Source organism: Lupinus angustifolius, chromosome LG04 (genome assembly GCF_001865875.1).
Source record: "Lupinus angustifolius cultivar Tanjil chromosome LG04, LupAngTanjil_v1.0, whole genome shotgun sequence".
Lineage (NCBI taxonomy): Eukaryota > Viridiplantae > Streptophyta > Magnoliopsida > Fabales > Fabaceae > Lupinus > Lupinus angustifolius.
This window is the reverse complement of record NC_032012.1, coordinates 8,595,766-8,618,138: the sequence shown is the minus strand read 5'-3', so window position 1 is coordinate 8,618,138 and position 22,373 is coordinate 8,595,766. Positions and strand designations below refer to the sequence as shown.

Genomic DNA, 22,373 nt, shown 5'->3' with positions numbered 1-22,373 from the left:
AGATGCTCAACCACACCTTCAAACACCTGAGTTTTAGTTTTTCTTCCGTTGATATATCAATTCTTAAACATACATCAACAACAATTCTTCATCTAAACCAGGGGCATATTGATGAAAAACTGTCTTGATTATTCATATGTCAAGCTCAGGGTTATTTACAATCCTCATAATACATAGCTTTATAAATTCGGCAAAACCAAAGAAAGACAATAACATTTATAATCTCAATTTATTGTCAAGGGGGTAAAAATAGTTGACCAATAACTTGATCAACCAAGTTCCCTCATAGCAGTGTCTACCCTTTATTTTGAAGGTCACACAAGGCCTAAAACAACTGTAAAAATTAAGTGCCAACCCAGCGCCTCTTTCGAGCTGGCCTTTGTTGCTTCATTTCATCTGCATTTACTATTGAGTCATTGCTGAGCTTCAAACTCTCTTCTGCTTCTTTCTTCATGGTGGCAGGCTGCTTAAAGCGCTCCCTGCGTTTCTCCATCTTAGCTAATGAGTCGAGAATCCTTTGCTTGTCATAAGCACCTATTAACTGTTCAGATTTATTATCATTTTGTGACATTCTCTTCTTCACACTGACCGCTGGTGTGGCACCTTCAGAAACATCTCGTTCGGATACAGAAGCCTTTTTGTATGGTTCTTCTGTTACAATCTGACCCTCCTCAATATCTGAGTCTTCTTGCCTTGTATCTGGAAGGTTTTGAAGCCGTTTCTTATTTTCATGGTTGTTCTCAGATTTGGAGGTGTCGAATTTGATGACCTTATGTGATTCATCCAAACTCATTATAGCTTTCCGCTTCTTAGCGCTGATCACCTGATCCGCATTTTCTAGCCTACCATTGCACAAAACTCCAGAACTTCTTGTGTGAGACTGCATAATCAATTACAAGGACACATCACATAGTTACAATCAAACCAAACACCAAGAAAATATCAATGTATTATAAATAAAAGATGGAAAGTTGCAATATAATGCATTAAACAAATAAGAAGGTGGGGTAAGTGTGAGAAATTGCAGAGCATGAGTGTCAAATATGAAAGTAGAAACTAATATAATGCTCAGGCAGTAAGAGACCATTAAAGTGATAACGTGATAGGAAAGGTATTACCCACTTTCTTTCAAGCTTCCATCAAACAGTCAATATAAAAACAATTTACAATACAATAGTCATTGAAGTTGTCCCCTGCTAATTCATCCGTTAAAAGCAATACTGTGTACAACATCTTCAATTTAAGCTAAATACTTCTAGACCAATCTAATTATGAGACATACAAGAAATTCAAGAACTAAAAGTATGAATGATTCTGAAACAACCAAAGCATGAAAATGAGGCCACTACAAACTGAGTTCGGTACAGAGTGGCAATTTATTTTACATACAACCAACAAAGCAATAATATACCTTCAGGCTGCCAACCATTTGCTTCAGAAATCATTTTAAAGAACTACATTTTTTATTTATTTAAAAAAGCCACTACAGTATGCATATTTCGAAGATGCCTTAAGCAGACGGGCACCATTAGCGAAAGGTAAATGTGTAAGACAGAACCATCATTATTGCCCAAAAAAGTAATTTCGAACCATTAATTAGGTCCTTAACTGGATCAAATGTGCAGTAGATCCACTTTCTATCAAATATATTTCTACAGGAAAACCAATCAAGACTTTTGAAAGTGATAACACAATGCAGACTCCACAAGTTAAGAGAGATAGTCTCATCCAATTCTCTTAGCAGTCTTCAAGTAGGGGTGCGCATGGGTCTGTCAGACCCCATCTACCCAACCCACATTTTTGGGTTGTTTTGGTCCATCTGGTTGTTTGTGAATTTTTTCAGAACCAACCTATAGAGTATAGACGCATTGGACCCAAACATAAAACACCAAAACAATGTAGTTTTATAAATGGGTCCAGTGCACGAGAACCAACCCAATCAACAACAGTTTGGTTTGGTTTGGTTAGGGTCCCAAGACCAAAATGGCATTTACCCAAACCAAACTAACTCAACCAAGTTTGTTTGTTTGGCCTATTTTTCCATGAATAACCACCCAACCCATGCGCACACTTTGCAAGGATAAGGGTAAAAAAATAGCATAAATAGCATAGCATGCACATCAAGCATTACAGACATGTTAGAGTATATTAGTAATAGATACAAAATAGGGACCTGTTTTATCAGCTATTGCTCATATTTGATGAAATATTATAACTAAATGAGAAATTCAAATAAATCAAATAAAAATGTGCAAGAAATAATGTCCAATGTAGCAGTTTCAACTCAATTACTCAATCAATTAAAATCCAAACATAATACAGAAAACATTACCATCGGTGGAAGAATTATCTCAAGCCAAAATATATACCCATGTGGACCAGAACCAGTCATGCTAATTAGCCAGGTTGATGAAAACAAGCTTAATTACCACAAACCATTACCATATTATGACTCTTAATGAAAACACCAATTGATACGACTTCCCTCTTGGAGGCAGGGAGAGGAACTCAAAATAAATCCACTTTAACAAAATGACTCATTAACTAGTACATTGATCTCAATGGCCTATTTATACATTGTTAATCAACTAAGACAATAACTATCCTACTAACTACTAATAATATTTCCAATCAATTACTAGTTTTTCAGGCTGGTTTAGAAGTAATGGGGAAAAGGAGAGCACTGGGACAGAAATCTTAATCTATAAAGGACGCCAGGGCGGCTCAATGCACAAGGATCCCGTCTAGTGGGGTCAGGGGAGGGTCAATGTATGCACCCTTACCCTCACAAATGAAGAGACTATTTCTGGGATTTGAACCCATGACTTCCAAGTCACAAGGCAGGAAACCTTACCATTGTGCCGAGGCTCGCCCTCAACAGAAAACTTAATCTATGGTCAATAAAAACCAAGCCTCATCCTACAAGGTGGAGTAGTTAAATGCAGTTAATGCAAAATTACTTTATCATGAAATACTAAACATGGGAAACGTGCAAATATAAACATGCATGTTCAAGCAATAAAATGTCTCATTTTAGTTGCAGAAAGGAAATCTGAGATTATTGTTATAAGGACTTCCATGAACTTCAAAGATTTGTTTCACGTGCATGGCCTGAGATTCTCTCAAAACTAGGTTGATAGTGATAATAAAACTCAAGCACTCTGCTACAATATCGAGAAGAAAAACAAAACCATTTTAACAGAAGGAAAACAAATAAATACTGAGAACGAAAGGATAAAACACAGTAAAAAATTGTAGACTGCAGTACAGTGAAGTAGTGAACAACTACCAAAAAGAAATAAATCCCAACAGCTCTTGAGAAACTTATATATAAGTACAGCAGTACATGCTCTCAACCATTGTTTCCCTAATGTTACCTTTACTTCCCCATTAACAAAATCAACTGACTTCCTGCATCTTTGCACTGTTTGTCCCCGCTCACCTCTGTATAAAATCTTAGAGCTTCCTTTTAAAGAGTTCTCACTACCTCTCCTTAGCATATTTAGCTGATGATGCTGCATTTTTCTATAATCAATTTGCACCGCAGTATGCAGAGATGCTGCATGAGTTTCATGATGCCTATGAATAGTTTCGTCCTCAGTCCAGTTAAGGACCTCAGACGGGGACTTGTAAAACTGATACTCCTCTGCAGGAGAAATTATGAAATCCTCATCTTCAGCAGCATCAGTATAACCACAAGGCCAATAATTGCCACTGTTTTTTGTAGCATCTTTATGTCTTGTGTCGTGCACATAATTTCTCCTTGAATCAGTAGAAGATTCTCTACAATACCTATAATGTGAAGTCTGGTGATGTTTGTATTTCGAACACTTATCTTCTATTTTCCCAGACCAAAAGTTATTAGAAACTAAAGGAGGACAATCATGATGTCTACCCCTTCGAGCAGATCTTTCCCAATCTCTATCAATGTGTGGAAACTGCTCTTCGTGTTTATTATCTAAATAGTCCATTTCTCTCTCAGCAGAAGAAGTGGGCATTCTATAGCTTTTGTTAAGAAACTCAAACTCACATTCATCAAAATCATCATTGTACTTTCTGTCTCTAAAGTGGGACCTGTTATTTGTTCTTCTCCTTTGAGTATTCCCCCCTCTGGCAGGAAAAGATGAATGTCTTGGAAAAAACTGCCTTGTCTCCCTATAAGACTGAGGACTTGGCTCATCAGCAGAGTATCCCCAATCAGCATGATACCAATCTCTGTCTCTGTCTTCACTATGCTCAGTTGGAAAAATTGGTTCACAAAAATAATTCCTCTCATCCACATTTCTTCTGTTGTGTTGGTTTGTATTCTCCCTGGAACTTTCTTGGTCTTCTCGATATGAATATTTAGTACGCACTGTCTGAACCAGGTCATCCAAAAACCTTTCACCGTCATAATAGCATGACTGTTTTGTTTCCCGATTATATGAAACATCTCTTCCTTTACGACTGCCAAAATCTTGCAGTCGTTCTTTATATCTGCCATAATCAACAAATTGATGGTCCAACAGAGACATTTCCCTTGCTCTAGACATACGGATGACAGAGACATCATTATCATTTTCACTGTGTCTATTAAGATTAGAACCAGGATTGATTCTACCACTTTGACACCTCCATTCCTTTCGTATTGGACCTCTATTTCTTGAATAATAAGGTACAATTTCTGGTTTTGTTTTGAACCTGTCATTCTTTGAGTTCTTAGAATAAAGTGGCAAAGACTCTTTCAAGTCAATGACAGAATTCACCGATTGCCTTCTTAAAGGGATATGGCCTTTCTCACAATCATCATGTACACTGTTTCCTGGTGCCTCAGAATCACTATCAGAATAGGAAGATAAGCTAAGCTCTTGATCACCCAGTGACAATTCTGATTCAATCCAGCATGGATCAGCACTGTAGGTGCCTACACCAATGCCTTTCTCTACTTTTATTTCTCCCCCTGGCACCTGTGAAGTATCTTCTGAATGTTGGTCTGCTTGATCCTGACACTTAGCTTCGTCAACACCAAGAATCAGGCCATTTCTGTGAAAATTAAATAGGTGTTAGTATTAAGTCTTTTGTATCACAATATCATTAATCATCGTTCACAATATTATCGATACCATTTACTATTTTGATCATTCTTTTTTCTCCTTCCATATCTAAACCTTATAATTTCAACACTATCTTAATGTAATCAAATAATGATATGCCTTTCACTCACTAAGACTTTACAGAAAATCAAGAGAAGGAGTTGAGGATAGGGGTTTTCTATGTCTGACAAACTAAAAACCCTCAGATCTATACTACCTTATATTATTACCTTAAATTTGACAAATACCCAAACATCTTACATGAACTATGCAAAAATGTAGAAAAATCAGAATGAAGTCCTAACAGATATATGCACAAGAGTCGTCAAAGAAAAGACATTATGAAAATAGAAGGGAATCAACTAGATCCAGTATCTAATAAACAACTTACCTTTCCTGAACAGAAGAGTCCACTGAATTTTTCACATCTTCCAACTGATCTTCAGACAGCACATCATGTTCACTGGAAGAATTGGGAATTTTTTTTTTATTGCCTACAGCAGATTCCCCTTCTAATGATGGGTTCATTACAACACTATTGCGAGAACAATCATCAGAGGACTCAAGCACCTTGATCTGCTCAAAATCAAGCATAATGAATAAAAGGACATAAGGCAGCTACAGAACAAGAATTGTGCTAAACTTTAATCGTGCTCACACCTGTATAATAACATCAGAATCCCTACTGCGTGGACGCTTTACATTCATGGATGGTCGGCGCTCAACCGTGCTGTTCTCGACCAGAATTGCTCTGCCTTTTGGCTAAATTAGCAAATATCTGTTAGTATTGATCATATTTGCATGTAACAGTTAAGAATATAGCCTGAAGAAAACACATATCAGAAGCAGAAGATTGAACTTATGGGAAGAGGTTGGAAGGGGGAAAGGAAGCTCTGAATATTGCTATGATTGAGTATACCCTTATTTCAGCAATAACAGGTCAAGCATTAGACACTAATGTGGTGCCAGTAGTAGAAGCACATCCTAATAAGGCTACTAACATGAGATGACTCCTCCTAAGAAATGAGAACCCTAATACTCAAAGTAACATGGGCTAACTTCTTAACATCAGCATACCAATTCATGATCTGATGGAGGACTAGACACACTCCTTGATACAACTGGATCAATTTGCTCTCTAATGGTTTCCTGAAATCACTTATCCACATCAGCAAGATCAGACAAGCGAATTCACCACAATAGCACAACTTGTTAATTTTTTTTATCTATATATTGTTACAGACCTGATTCAATTTCGCAGACTCATTAACAGGAATATCAGATTGTACGGGCATTCGGCAAAATTGCTCCTGCATACAGTTTATGTGTAAGGTTCATTTCAGATAAGTTTCGCAAGATACTCCAATTAAACCTAAGTGTGAATGATATCACCACCAAAACAATAAACAGATAACCTAGTGTGTAATGCCAATTGCCCAAAATAATAGCCTAAGTTCCAATACCATTAGCAAGAGATTTGGATAAATTATGCTAGAATCTAAATAGAGAAACACAAGAAACAAGTATCACATAAAAGCCATAAGGAAAGACCTTTTGGGAACAATAACAATAAAATATACCCACCAATGAAGCATGGTATAGCTTCCAAGCATTCTCATTAAAATCAAAGTTGAATAATCTGTTACCTTAGCTCCAGGAACCCTCCATGGCTTTGCATCTAACGTATCAATGTTTACATCAAAATTATTCCTGCAAGGGAGGAGCAAAACTCAGGATAGAAGATAAGATTTACTGCTATAATCATTGTGAATTTCATTATTACATTGAACTCTGCCATGATATACAGCATACTAACACAATGTTTAGTTTAGCAAACAAATTGAAATGGCACACAAATTGAGGTACATAAAAATGCTTATACTGACCAATACCAGGGAAGAAATGACCCATATCCATATTGAGCCACCATAGGGTTTCCTGCAGAATACATAGGATTAACATGACAAGTGCTTGAAGCAAGGTGCTGGAAGCACACATCTCCATTACACCTGCCTCTATTCAAAGATGAACGGTAAGAAGCCATCTCCATTGACTTATATGCCTTCATATTGTTCGCAAACATCGAGCCTCCTCGACTCCTCATGTACTACAGAAACCGATTACAATTCACAATAAACAACCAAACTCCATAGATAAACAATGCTAATCAGTAAATGAAAAAATAAAAAACATTAGCAGTTTAATTGAAAAAATAACAAAATTGAAAAATAATCAAAATATAACTTCATTTATTAACATAATCTGATGTTTTAGCTCATAATTTCTAACAATAATTGAATTGAATTGCAGGTTTCAAAAATCAATAATACAAAATACTTCCGGTGAGTAAGTGAGAGTAAACCTTATGATGAAAAACTCTGGAACCGTAACCACATTCGACCTCATTATTATTCACCAATTCATCTCCATCAATCAAATGATGATCATCTTCATCACCAACAGCCGTAGCAGCAGCAGCAGAACCTTTGCAATCATCATCATTCAACACAGTTTTCAAATCATCATCGCTACCACTCGCAGAAGAATCATCCTTCGCGTGAGAAACTGAGTCATCGACGAGGTCCTTCTGGTTAAGGTTGGGACAGTTACTCTTTGCTTCGGGTTCGGGTTTCGGTTCGGGTTTCGGTTCGGGATGAATATTGGAAACTTCAATGTTGGCGTAGAGTTCTCCAAAGTCATCGTCCTCAAAAGCTGCTTCCATTTTCTGTGTTTCTCTGCAAAATGCAGAATTGCATATTATTGGTGCTAAACCCTCTCTCTGTCTTAAACCCTAGCTCAATATGAGTTAAACATTTACGTGATTTTATATATAATATGTGTGTATATTATCTCACATTTTGCTAATCAATGTTAACATTGCTAGTGGTGTATAAATAAATTAAAACCTTAGTTTTCTCATTAGTTTTTTAAACATTTTGTAAAGGGAATGGTTAGCAAAATATTTTTTCTAAAACGTCTGTCGGTTGTCATAATTATTAACTAAACTTGGTCTAATGATGAGAAACAACACCTAATATGTAGGTATCTCGTATAAGGTTAAATAATAAAGAGTAAATATTTATTTTAGTCTTTCATCTTTTTTTTACCTTACTGATTTAGTCCTTAAAAAAGACCTAAAATGGTCCCAAAATTTTAAATGTTGGTCAAATTAGTCTTTTTTAGCATGTTTACAACACTTAGTAAAGACAATTTGACCCAAAAAGGACTAATTTGACTCATATTTGAGATTTTTTGAAACCATTTTGGGTCTTTTCTATTTTGAATTACTAAAATGGTAAGATCGAAAAATATGATAGACTAAAATGTGTATTTACTCAATAATAAAATTCATCTTTATAAGTGACATTTATGGAGGAAAATGATAATATATTCTAATGTAAATTAGTTCTTTAGTAAATCCTTTTTATTAAAAAAATCATTCATGAACTATTCATGATCCCTCTTATCTTATAAGTAGATATTAAAAACTATATTACCATTGAATAATGTTATTTATCTACCTTCAATCCTTCCCTTAACAATTTAGGTCATGACATGATATGAAGGTTCATATACCATAGTTGTGAGCACTTTTATTTTTGTTCTCAATGTTCCAAATAAAACTTGAATCTCAATCCACACTAAAGATAAGTATGTGTATTATTTACACTTTGCTAAATGATTCTAGTGTTTCTTGTATGAAATTATTGGTATCTTTTAGTGAATGATCAATTTAAAGGGTAAAACTTTTCTTACACGTATTTTTTTCTATTCACAGGATTCAAATTGAAAACTAAATTCTTTATCACTTTGACTAATGAGAATAATGTATCTCCTTGTATTAGGAGATAACTTATCTCTTTTAGCCAGTAAAAATGTGACATGTGTGCTATTTTGTTTATTTTTAAAAATATTTTTATAGAAAATGATGAAACATGACATATGTCATGATTTCATTGGTAGAAAGAAATAACTTATCTTCTTATATCAGGAGATACTACATTCCCTGGACTAATAGGCAACATAGGCACTAGTATTTAGAAATATAAACTTGATCCTTGCTGGTGGAACTAATGCTCACACAATTCACAATTGATGGCTTGAAGAAACTTTTCTCCAACGTTGCACCACATTATAATCCTTATTTTTAGTTAACTAAGTGAGTACTCAGATTTATAAATTTTAACAAGTAACTTAGCTAATTCATCACATGCTTCAATTATTGGAGGTATAACTTATGGTGATTATGCAAGGAAGGTAACACATAATTTATGTCCCACTACATATCTTCCCTTCTTTTTCTTTAACAACAATTCATTAAAGCCAACAAAATATTAATATAATGATATAAGGTCTCACTTGATTCACATGATAACTAAAATGATAAGGATTTAATTGCTGATAAGAATACTTATTGGGAGGGGTAATCACGTACCCAAAAATAAATTAGTTTTTTATCCCAAAAATAAGTAAGGAGATATCATTCGAGTACAAACAACAACAATTCACCCCAACAAAAAGGCCAACAATCACAACTATTTCAAACCTTTCTATTAATTAACCACTACCCTAATTCTAATGGCTTCGTAACTTGAATGAATATTTATTTTTAGAGAATAAAATATTTATGAGATAAGTTGTCTTCTCAAGTCACTAAAGTTATGATATGTATACTATTTTTTTAGTGTTTTAAAATATTTTTATACAAATGATTAAATAGTACATATTTTATAATTTTAGATTTTTAATGACTATAAAAAATAACATATATCATAATATAATGAAATATTTTATTCGCTTACTTATATTTTATCATCAACCAAGACAAATACTATTGCATAAAATCAACTAGAATCGTTACCTGCAATAATTTTTCACTTGTTTATGTTTTGATAAGACATGGATGCCCTCGTTTCCCATGCTTTGTATATATTACTTTAAAATGGGTCTCGAGTTTCACTGACATGGACCACACATTCTTTTGATTTCTTTCTCATAAATCACATTGCTCTTTACTTAATTTTAGAGTCATAATCGTGGCATATCGATTCCAATCATTAGAGGTACGACAAATAAAATGAAGAAATGCTATATCATATTCATATTTATTTAGTATTATTATCTTTAGCTTGTGTTGCACGAGGATGCTTGTCATTTAACGGATGATGTATTAAGTTAATTTTAAATGTTACAATTACGAGCAAAGTCGTATTTTTTGTATTATTTGTATTATCAATGTTAATTTAGTATTATACATCAATCAATCAAATACACAATTTATTATCATAAAGTAAAATGATACTATTTGTTAAAAGTACATGAAATTAGATTTTTTAAGTAAAACATATGATACTATCATTTTACTAGTTTCAAAAATTATATTCAATCAATATTTATACTTTGTTTGGTTTATCATGAAAGAAAAGTAGAGAAAAGAAAAATTAAGAGAAGAAAATGTAGTGAACTTTTAGTTATTTGATTTGATAGAAAATAGAAAGAAAGTGAATGGAAAAAATATACTTATAATTAATAATAAAAATGACATAGATAGATAGACAAAAACAAGAGTCTCACATCATAACCATCATCCTTTGTCCCAAGAATGAGGACATGTTATCCTCTTCCTCCACCATATTATTATATTGGTTTACTTTCATTATCTAACCATATTAGGGATGATAAGTTATAACCGGTGGATACCAATAAAAATATATGTAACATAGTTATAATGGTAGCTTATTGATGAATACAAATATCATAATACCCATTTGTAGGTGCCTGCATAATTATATACTTATTTTTAATTATATAATTTATATATTATAACTTTGTACTACATTATATATTATGTATATTTTTATTATTTAATAATAAATTTTAATTACTAAAATATCTTATTATACATCTAATAATTATTTTTATATATTATAATTACAAAATATATAATTATATAATTAAACTTGAAAAGTTGTTAGATAGTGACAAATAATATTTATCCTTATGGATACTCGCAGAAAGTGTGAGTATAAGTATAAGATAGTACTAGGTGTGCTTGCCTTGCCCCATCTTATTGTCATCCCTATTTGTTTTCTTCACTTGAATAACAAATTTATAATTTGATATAAGAAATAAAATATTTATTTTTAACAAATTTGTAATTTCGATTTATACTATATTTGGTTTAAGAAAAAAAAATGAATGAAGTAATTTGTAATTATTTTTAGGGCCAAATAAGGACAAACATAACATAGCCTGACTCATCTTATGTTCAATCATTTGTCAAATTTGCACATATATATTCAGTTATATACAAAATAATGATATCTCTTTGGCCCAAAGCATTATTAATTTTCTAATTTTTCATCATATATACATATATGTAAATGATAAACAAAATATTAATGTATATGTCATTTCATATATTAAATTACATATTCATAGTAGTAAGTAACATCTATAAGGGTTATGCATTATATTATATTTAATTAGGTATATGGTCGAGTTCAAGTTCAAAAGTTAATCCGACCAATATTTAAAGTTAGATTGGTCTTCAAGTTTAGGACTTGACTCTAGTTCAATTCAAAAAATAACTCAATAACTAATTAGGGTCAAATACGAGACAAACTTTACCGATTGAAAACCCCAAAACTCTAGTCTCAAACCTCAACTCCACTCACAAATTTTAGGACAGATGGCATATGGGCTTCTACTTGGAAATTATCAAAAAAATTATTTTAAAAATGAGTGGAATTTATTTACTTTTGTTGTATTATCAAAGATATTCCTCACTCTTTTTGGGGAAATAACTAATATTTTTTAGAGTGTTTGATTATCCCTCCCAACAAATGTCGTTCATAAGAATCAAATCTTTAATCTATCTTTTAGTCATCATAGAGATATAGTAGGGTCTTACATCACTAGATCAACACTTTATTGATTCCTCTTTAACTTCTCACGATTTAAGAATTTTACATCAATATCCTAATCCTTATAAACAAGACATCATAATCAATTTGACGTAAAGGTCAAGCCAGCAACAACCTTTTGAGGCATAGTTGTATTGAATTGATTTTGTTAACATATATACTTTCATTCCCTACTATAGAAATCAAGCAAAGTTCCACTCATTATCAGACACACAACAATTTCTTCCTTTCAACTTTCAAATATACAAATATATAAAACTACTTTCATGTTTGATTTTAGACGTTTTAGTAAAATATTAGAAGCTGTATTAATTTTAAAAATAATAAAAAGAAACAATAGACATGCAAAGCACATGAACACCTTTAGAACTAGTTGTGCCTTGTAGGAATTGAAATATGATGAACATATTAACATGTACCTATTCCTTAATAGGATATGAATCCAATTTTGTTGATATAATATCATTAATTTATGGTTTCATTAATCATCATTTTTATTATAATTGAAAATATTTCCACCTTATATATTTCAATATATGACTTTTACTTCCTAATAAATGTTATTTAAAAGAGTTTAATTTCTAACCTTGAACTACCTGTAGATTTAATATAAAGACATTTGCTTAGAAAAATATATAATTTATATGAAACCTGTGTGAATTATTTTAACAAAAAATCATAAGTGTCTTTCTTTATTAATTTGAGTGTAAAATTTATGCACCACCGACGATATAAAGAATAATACACAACCAATTTATCATTCATAATTTATTTATGTTAAATTTATTTAAAAGATGAATGATAATTTTCTTAAAATTAATGTACCGACTATATAAAAAATTCTTATTCCATAAGTTTTTTCTATTATTTTTTTGCATTTAATATGTATACATTAACGGTGTAAATATTTTTCATTAAACATTAACATGTTAACTATTATTAGTTCTGAAACAAAAGTAATACAAATATGAATGATTTGCTAATAGTGTAAAAAACTTTATCCGCATTTTAAAATCTTATTTTTTTTAGGTGTGATAGAAAATTCAAAAATTGAGAGTCACCTACCTTGTTTTACTTGAATTTCTGCCATCAATAGCTAACTACCACACACCCCCACACACCCCCACACGTCATTCTCTCACTATATAAACCCATTCTCTTTCATTTCCATCATTTCCTTTCTAACTCGCTCTTCCCAACTCACTTGAGTTCCTTCTCCGATTCCCCCACTCGACTCAACCAGGTACCAACACCTAACTCTGTTTCTTCATATACGCGATCCTAGATCTCTTCATTTGATTTTAGTTTGTTTAGTTATTATGTGCGTGATTTGATGAATTCATTATCCTTTGTTGATGAATTTGAAATCTACTAATTTCTTTATATATTTATGAGATCTTATGGTTTCCGTTCATTGTTTTGAGTTCAAGTTTCATGGATCTTACATGCATTGATTTAGATTTGGTTTTCACATGTTACGAGTTTGTGTCAGTTGTTGCACTTTGTTTTGGATCATTGTTGTATTTTTTGTTAAATTGATATATAATGTATGATTCGCGGTGTTGTTGACGTTGTTTGATCGCTTCCAAGTTGATCTGCTTGCTGACACATTTCATTCTTTTGAGTTCTGCTTTTTTTTCGAATTTCATTTATAATGTAATTCTGCATTTCGTTCTTGCCTGATTTGTTTCCTAGAGAAAGTAATGGATATTTTCTTTATTGGTTAATAAAGTTGTGATTTCTGGTTTCCTTGGAGATGTGTGTGTTGTTGTCTTCATTTTGAAGTTACGCAGATTTCAAATTTTGGCTTGCTTTTCGTTGAACAGGAAAACTTTATGCTCCACAAATTTTTTGTATTTTATCGCATTATGGATTTGGTTGATCTACTCTGTTTTGTTACACCACTAGTTTATTTACCTTTTTATTGCTTTTCAGATCATCCTTTTAATCTGGAATAGTTTTCTATTTGGAGTAATGTGGATGTGGAGTATGGACCTTAATTTCTTGTTTGACTAGTATTTTACTGTTTGCTGGGTTTCCCCTTATTTTGATTATGAAGATTTATAGCCACACGTCTTTTGTTGTGAATCTTCAAAACTTTATTGTCTTGAAATTTTAGTTGCTTAAAATAGTTGACTAATGTTTGCTTTTGGAGAGAGGTATTAACCTCTAGTTGTGATTTCAAGTGACTAGAGAATGTTATATTTAATTCATTAGTTTATTTATAAATTAGCGTCCTTTTAAATATGAATTTTGATATGGTAATATCCTAAACATTCCTTTTATACCATTTTTTTTTAAATATAGAAATTAATTCTTTAGTTTGACATCAGATTTGTCTGTTTCTTCCTCATGGCGACCGGACAACTGTTCTCCCGCACTACACAAGCTTTATTTTATAACTACAAGCAACTCCCCGTCCAGCGGATGCTTGATTTTGATTTCCTCTGTGGTTTGTATCAGCTCTATCATCTTAATATTCATCTAGATAGACTAAAGCAAAACATAGTGGCATTAATCTTTGCTTTTAATATGGATGGAAACTCCAATTTTGTATTCGCAGGTAGGGAAACACCATCAGTTGCTGGAATAATCAATCCTGGTTCTGAGGGATTTCAGAAGCTCTTTTTTGGTCAGGAGGAAATTGCCATTCCAGTTCATGCTACGTATGTGATGCTCATTCTTATCATACGTTAACAGACCGTTTTCTGCTTTCTGTTTGGGTTCCAGTTACTTGTAGTTGAGTTTTATTTTACTTTTCATTTTAGCGATCTCCTTTTTATTTCAGCATGCCACTGAATACAAAATAACCAACCTGTAATGACATTCTTGTTTGACTGTGTAATGTGTTCTTAGCCTTATGTTGACTTATTTTGCAGCATTGAAGCAGCTTCTGCTGCACATCCTACTGCTGATGTCTTCATCAATTTTGCATCATTTAGGAGGTCTGCAACTTGTCTACTTTTGTTTTGAGTCTTCGGTATCTTAATGCACAGTACACGAGTACAATGAATTTTTTTGATCTGCATGCAGCGCTGCCGCCTCTTCCATGGACGCTTTGAAGCAACCAACAATCAGAGTTGTTGCTATTATAGCTGAAGGAGTACCCGAGTCAGACACTAAACAATTGATTGCATATGCCCGGTCTAACAATAAGGTGAGCATTGAAATGGAAATTTAAATAAAATCAAGTTAATGGCCAAATAGAACATGAAAAAACTTATTTTAGCTCTCTTAATTTTGCAGGTTGTTATTGGCCCAGCCACGGTCGGTGGAATTCAAGCTGGTGCTTTTAAGATTGGTGACACAGCTGGAACAATTGACAATATAATTCAATGCAAGCTCTACAGGCCTGGATCTGTTGGATTTGTTTCTAAATCTGTATGTTGTTAATTATTTTACTGTATATGTTGCTGTCATCTTTCTTGCATTGAGAATAGAACCCTTTTTGTCTAGTATGTACCACCATGAAGTTTCTTTATGTGCGAGTGTTAAGGAGGTGAGGAATGTGTTCAAAACGTTTGTGAATGTATACATTCTACTTTTAGATAAGATACCTCTGTTTATTCATTTCTGTATTCTAAGTTCTATGGTTCTACCCAGAGGAAGAATCCACCACTACGGACTAATTGGATAACACACCATTAACTTTTAAAAGACTATTGGCTATTTGGTATTGAGCATTTGATTAATAAGAACATATTTTTTTGTAATGGATAATTGTTATACCAGAAAAGAGATTCGGGTCAATTTTTTTACCTATAATCCCTCATCCTGTAGTAGGAGGAACCCTGTAGACCATTCCCATGGGGGTTAAGAAAGGAGAGCCCCAATTGGTAGGGAAAAAACCAGCAACTCCTTGGGAATCGTAGGAGAGATGACTATGAATCATGTCTTTTCTTGTGTATACTAGTCCATTATGGCTTAGTTCATTTAAAATCTTGAAAAGTAGTTAGTCTATGGGAAATCTCCTGAATCCTTAATCTTCTTATAAGCTTATTGCATAGGTTTAATATATGAAGATATTGTTGAAATTATAGGGTTTAGATATGGAAGGAGAAAAAAGAATGCTCAAAATAGTAAATTGTATTGATAACATTGTGAATAATGATGTGATAATATTGTGATTATTTGATACAAAAGACATAACATTAACCCTTATTTATATGTTAGGAGTCCCACATTGAGTAGAATAGTAAACTCAATGTGGTAATTAAGCCATGAGGCTCTCCCACCTAATAGACTAGTCTTTTGGGTTGAGCTCTCCTCATGAGCTTAAATCCTAACATTATACTAATACTAGACTCGTAATTGAATAAGAAAATAAATCATAACATAAAGTAATCTTAATCCTAAGAGATCTTCTAAGATACTCTAAAGACTAAACAAATCTAAGATACAATGATCATAATATGAGATATTATCTCTATATCTAAGTATCTCTGGATATTCTCTATAAGATAATTTAATATATTTTGATATACTTTCATATATTCTGACAGATACTAGATAGTAAAAATAGATGCATGTGCTACAAGACAAATTGGAATGGTTATTTGCGTTGCAATTTGTTTGTGGTCACCCCCACCCCCCTTATTAAATATCTTCTTCAGCTAATATGACATGTTTACATGAAATGGCTTTTATCTGATATGAATACCAAATGGTGGTTTACAGTAATTTGTCATTTGAGCTTTATTTCTATTGGTATGATATAACATATGCAGCAATTGTTCTAATAAGCGAAGACAACCTTTTGAATTGCAGGGTGGGATGTCCAATGAATTATACAACACCATTGCCCGTGTAACTGATGGGATTTATGAAGGTACTACTAAGTTTATATGCTGATTTTATCTTTTCTGTTTTTGTTGGTGCTGCCATTGAGCTATATCTTGTTTTGGTATAGGCATTGCCATTGGAGGAGATGTTTTCCCAGGTTCCACACTTTCTGACCATGTCTTACGGTTTAACAACATACCACAGGTAAATTTTTTATTTCATCTAAAATATCTGCAACCCATAACTAGCTGACTATAGTATGGAGCATGTCAGTTTTTGGTCAATGATCAGTCTGGATTTACATTAAACCTCAGGTCAAAATGATTGTTGTACTTGGGGAACTTGGTGGGCGTGATGAGTATTCATTAGTGGAAGCTCTAAAACAAGGGAAGGTGACAAAACCAGTTGTTGCCTGGGTTAGTGGAACCTGTGCACGACTCTTCAAATCTGAAGTACAATTTGGTCATGCTGTATGTCACTGCTCCATTTTCTTTGACTAAGTTCTCAATAAATCATTCATAATAAGAGGACAATATTCTTAATGTCCATTGGCACTTGCATAAATCAGGGAGCTAAAAGTGGTGGTGAGCTGGAGTCTGCTCAAGCAAAGAACCAGGCACTAAAGGAAGCTGGGGCTGCTGTTCCAACTTCATACGAAGCTTTTGAAGTTGCAATTAAAGAAACATTTGACAAATTGGTTAGTTAGTGTGTATTTTGAAAATTTTCTGTATCTCTTGAGTTTTCTATCTTCTCTCAATCCCCTGAAGTGGATGATGTTTCAAAAAAATCTTTTTTTCGTTTCGACAGTAAACTATAATATTATAGCTGGATTATCTTTTGTTTAGGTTGAAGAAGGGAAGATCACATCGGTGAAGGAATTTACTCCTCCACCAATCCCAGAGGACCTTAACACTGCAATTAAGAGTGGAAAAGTCCGTGCTCCAACTCATATTATATCCACCATTTCTGATGACAGAGGTATTTTGGGATACACTGATTTCCAATGTAGATATGTGTGTCTTTCTTTGTGACTTAGGCTCCAAAAAATGATAGTTAAACTGAAGTTTTCTTCTAATATTTTTCCGAAGGTGAGGAGCCATGTTATGCTGGTGTGCCCATGTCTTCCATCATTGAGAAGGGTTTTGGTGTGGGTGATGTTATCTCTCTTTTGTGGTTTAAACGCAGCCTACCTCGTTACTGTACTCAATTTATTGAGGTTAGCTTTTTAGTACAACATAGCTTTTCTTGAATGTTTTTTTCTTCTTTACTTTGTATGCGTGTCTGTTAGGTTCCAATTGAAAGGTAAGAGATTTGAATCATGCATCAGAAGCACGAGATTTCGTGTGGGGTTTATATGGTCTTGGTATCTTCCACTACAATAGCTAGCTTTTGTGGTTATGTGGTCCCAATGTTCATATCAAGTTGTATCAGAGCCTTCCACCATGTCTTTCAGTTGCAAACATGTAATGCAGGTGGTGACACCGGCATTTCACTATTTGCCCAAGACTAGTCAAAGGGCTAATGCACAGCCAGGCCACATGGGTGCCAGGGCTGTGAAGCATGGTGGATTGTTGAGATCCAATTGCATGGAACTCTTATTTAAGATAAGAACAATTGTGTGGGACTTCAGTCCCCCATCAGAAGTTTAGATTTCGATGTGGGCTTGATGTGGCTTGGGCTTTCTCACTACAATGGTTAGTGTTTGTGGTGTGGTTCTCTCAAGATTTGTATCAATGTCGCTTGAGTATGTGAAGCTGGCCTATGTTTAAACTTTTTAGATAGTTTTCCTTCAAAAAATAGGGTGGTTAGAGAGTTTTTTGCTGCCAGTTTTCCAATTATATATTTCTTTTCAAAGCAAACTATTGTTGTCATCTTCTTGCTTATATCTTGCTGATACATTACATTGGTCAGATATGCATCATGCTATGTGCTGACCATGGTCCTTGTGTCTCCGGTGCTCACAATACTATTGTCACAGCAAGGGCTGGGAAGGACTTAGTTTCCAGTCTCGTATCAGGTAAACATATGCCTTTAGTCTGTCTACTTCTAAGTAGGTTGAGTATTTAATAGCATAACCAAAACTGGTAAGCTTATGATGCCATAAAATGGTTAGCAATTAATGAGTTCATGTAACAGGCTTGCTTACAATTGGTCCTCGATTTGGGGGTGCCATTGATGATGCTGCTCGCTACTTCAAGGATGCTCGTGACAGGGTATGGTTAATAGCCAATAGGCTTTTCCAGTGGAGCTAGTTGGAACTGAAATTTTAGGGATTGAGTTGTTAAAGTGGCCATTTTTTTTATACAAATGAAATTAAATAAGGGGAATTTTAAAATTTTGATCTCCATCCCCATCACCAATCACCATGCACTCCATTTTTTATCATCCAACTACCTCACTTCTACTCCGCTACAACTCTTTAACATATGGTACTATTTTTTGTCTTGTCACAGAGTCTTACACCTTATGAGTTTGTTGAAAGTATGAAGAAGAAGGGCATTCGTGTGCCAGGAATAGGGCACAGGTAACTGTTTATTTACTAAGTAATTAATGTGTTGTTTCTGCAACTTTTACTCTTGCTATAAAAATCTCTGGTTTTTTCAAATGAGAGTTGGTTCTGTTAGTAGGATAACTACGTCAATGATATGGACTTGGGTTCATTCTCCTCAATGATATGGTCTTGGGTTCATTCTCATCAATGATATTTTATTGGTTGATCACCTATAAGTACCAGCATACCACTACAGGGCATTCATTAAAGCTTGTACATTACACTAGCCTCTGAATGAGGCAACCTCCCCTCCCTAGAAACACTGTTAAAATAGTTCTGAATATCTAAAGCTTGGTTTTGCTTTGTATAAAAGGATCAAGAATAGGGACAACAAAGACAAGAGAGTTGAGCTGCTACAGAAGTTTGCGCGCACGCATTTTCCTTCTGTGAAATACATGGAATATGCTGTTGAAGTTGAAACTTACACTCTCACGAAGGCAAACAATCTAGTTCTTAATGTAGATGGTGCAATTGGGTCCCTTTTCTTGGATCTTCTTGCTGGTAGTGGAATGTTCACCAAACAAGAGATCGATGAAATTGTGGGGATTGGCTATCTAAATGGTCTCTTTGTGCTGGCACGCTCCATTGGTCTGATTGGGTAAGTTTAATTTAAACATATCTTTCTAATGAAAAGCGCTTTTCTACATTATTGCAGTTACTACATGGTCTTTTTTCATAGTAATTAATCAATGAGCTCAGAATTTGTGTTGCCTCCAAAATGACAAATAAGAAGACACTATATGGCTTAGTCTCACTAATTGTTCCTTATTTAAAATTTCAGGCACACCTTTGACCAAAAGAGATTGAAGCAACCACTCTACCGCCACCCATGGGAGGATGTTCTTTACACAAAGTGAGAGGGGTGTTGTATGGCTGGAAGAATGTAACCATGCTTCAAGTCAGCAACCTTTTGGGAAATCTTGCGTGGAATTGTTATTTTTTTAGCTGTTAGATTAGTGTTGTGCTGCAAGTCTCTTCTATTCTTAAGTTGTATTAATATTCTTAAAGAAAGAACTCTTAGTCAATGTAAAAATTATTTCTCGTGATTCTGATCTCTGTTCTGTCTTGTGGCTTCAAAGGGAGAGATCACTGAGCTGAAAGTTTTTTTATTCCGGGAATAAAATAAAGACTTAATTGAGTCCATAAAAGTTCATCTTGTTTTGGTTTTAGCTCTTATCTTATTTTTCTTTATCAGGACAGTCCTTAAATATTTATTTTTTTGTTTTGATAATTGCTGTTAGACTCCTTCAGCTCATTGCTGATATAGCAGAAGGAATGCTGCTGGAGGAGTTTTAGTTGGTTCCAAGTGATACATATTTCCCCCAACATTTTCATATCAAGTGTTGCAGTTCTGGACCCCACTCTCAATAGGAAGTGCTTTGGATACTGTCATCTATATGTTTTTAGACATTTATGTCTTCTTATACTGATGTCATCGGTGGGATGATGCATGCAAGGATATTATATACCATTTGACAGTGCTCCAATTTTTATTGACATGTGTATTCTTTTTTAGTTGTGGTTAGAATGCATATCAAAACACAAATGTTTTTCTTGGTCACGTCTTATGACTCTTGCCTAAAGTTCCTCAAGTCTTTATTTTTGGGTCCTTAACTCCCTATTAGGCCACTTCTCTTTCATCATTTGCTCTCATAAAAGTACTTCTTCATTCAACCTTGAAGTGAGAGTAAAGTGAGACCAGGCACCTCACCCATCCCATCTCCTAAAAATACTAGGGATGTCAAAAAAATCCGTACCCGTGGGTAAAACCCGTACGAGCATAGGTACGGGTCACAAACGAGTACCCGTGGGTATTATAAATGAGTTTTTAAAAATACCCGTAGTACATATGGGCGGGTACGGGTATTATGGTACCCGTACTCGCGGGTACCCGTTATTTATATGAATAATATGTTATATTTAATTAAAATAAAAAATATATTATTCTAATATTTATTACACTATGTATATTTTTTCCTTTTACTTTGTTTACATATTTTATTGAGTTTGGTGGTGAAACACCCTACAAATATTATTACATGTGTAAAATGACACATGTTTTACAAAGAAAATATATATTTTTTGTTAAAAAAATGAGATCAAAAAATCACACAAATGGAAACCACAAATAAATTTAGCATTTTTGCCAAATATTCAATCAAAAGGTACAAAAATAATTAAGTTTCATCTTATTTAAAAAACAATTTAAGTAAAAATTTAAAAAATTATTTATAATAAGAAACCCGCGGTTACCTAGAAATACTTGCAAATACCCGCTCACGGGTACGGGCGGGTATGGGTATTACTCTTCTATTTTGAAACGGGTAGCAGGTAGCTACTACCCGTGCCCGTTGCCATCCCTAAAAAATACCAAATACTAAAGATTCAATTCAATGGAGCAACATGAAGAGATAATTACCCACTCCAAATGAAATTATTTTCTTATCAACATGTAACCCAATATCCTTAGTAATACTATCAAAAAATGCTCACAAATACAATCCTTCATCCCACTATGATCGTTAAAGGTTTCTGTCAAGTACATATATTATGAATCTTATGTTTTCTTTTTTTCTTCTCTTTCAAGTTAATTCAATCTCATACTTAGTTTTCAATGTTTATCAGAATATGCCACTAAGCATAAGTTGTATTTGTGTCTTTTTTTTGTGTCATGTTACAAAAAGTAATGTTCTTTCATTTTTATTGGGGTCATTATGTTTATGGTTATGTTTTGATTCTTAATAGAAGGGGAAAAGAAAGTGCTATTGCAACAATACTAGTTAACTAATTTGAAGTGGTAAGTATTTTATAGCTTAGAAGCTTGCAAATAATGGAACTACTATTTTTCAGGATAATGATATATAGTAAAAGAATGTATATATAGTAAAAGAATGTATATATTGTTGCTAAGGAAAGAAGGTATATGATGTTTGGGTCTTAATGTCTTATGATAGTGAATTTGTTCAAAATAGTGATATACACAGTTAAGGGAGATGCTAATATATACACAGTTAAAAGTATATTTTTATTTTTTATGTGAAC

The 22,373-nt window shown here is 33.5% G+C and overlaps 2 protein-coding genes across 6 annotated transcripts; one reads left to right on the top strand and one right to left on the bottom strand.

The window, feature by feature from the left end:
- LOC109345546 (FIP1[III]-like protein) lies at positions 198-7,882 on the bottom strand. Of its 5 annotated transcripts, none has more exons than XM_019584611.1 (9): positions 7,435-7,882; positions 6,959-7,179; positions 6,719-6,782; positions 6,317-6,382; positions 6,150-6,221; positions 5,733-5,834; positions 5,464-5,648; positions 3,378-5,022; positions 198-880 (listed from the first exon to the last, which is right to left on the bottom strand). In XM_019584611.1, the coding sequence occupies exons 1-9, from the start codon at positions 7,792-7,794 to the stop codon at positions 344-346; spliced, it is 3,252 nt and encodes a 1,083-aa protein (XP_019440156.1). In that variant the 5' UTR covers positions 7,795-7,882; the 3' UTR covers positions 198-343. The 5 variants fall into 5 exon arrangements, with proteins under 5 accessions (XP_019440156.1, XP_019440157.1, XP_019440158.1 ...); XM_019584612.1 differs by having other exon boundaries at positions 6,965-7,179; XM_019584613.1 differs by lacking the exon at positions 6,150-6,221.
- Positions 13,098-20,479, top strand: LOC109345545 (ATP-citrate synthase beta chain protein 1-like). Its single transcript, XM_019584610.1, has 17 exons — positions 13,098-13,241; positions 14,332-14,450; positions 14,562-14,664; positions 14,878-14,943; positions 15,032-15,155; positions 15,245-15,379; positions 16,766-16,826; positions 16,908-16,984; positions 17,095-17,250; positions 17,349-17,477; positions 17,626-17,758; positions 17,869-17,996; positions 18,692-18,797; positions 18,917-18,993; positions 19,234-19,304; positions 19,645-19,929; positions 20,113-20,479. Exons 2-17 carry the CDS (start codon positions 14,351-14,353, stop codon positions 20,186-20,188), a joined length of 1,827 nt encoding a protein of 608 aa, XP_019440155.1. The 5' UTR covers positions 13,098-13,241; positions 14,332-14,350; the 3' UTR covers positions 20,189-20,479.

Bases quoted from the DNA above. Each gene is read 5' to 3' on its own strand.
- LOC109345546 (XM_019584611.1), bottom strand. From the start codon at position 7,794: ATGGAAGCAGCTTTTGAGGACGATGACTTTGGAGAACTCTACGCCAAC. The intron at 5,023-5,463 runs GTAAGTTGTTTA...TAATTTTCACAG, and splicing joins GACTCTTCTGTTCAGGAAAG to AAATGGCCTGATTCTTGGTG. The intron at 881-3,377 runs GTAACATTAGGG...TTGATTATGCAG, and splicing joins TTGTTAATGGGGAAGTAAAG to TCTCACACAAGAAGTTCTGG.
- LOC109345545 (XM_019584610.1), top strand. From the start codon at position 14,351: ATGGCGACCGGACAACTGTTCTCCCGCACTACACAAGCTTTATTTTAT. The intron at 15,380-16,765 runs GTATGTTGTTAA...TTTGAATTGCAG, and splicing joins TTGGATTTGTTTCTAAATCT to GGTGGGATGTCCAATGAATT. The intron at 17,478-17,625 runs GTTAGTTAGTGT...TCTTTTGTTTAG, and splicing joins AAGAAACATTTGACAAATTG to GTTGAAGAAGGGAAGATCAC.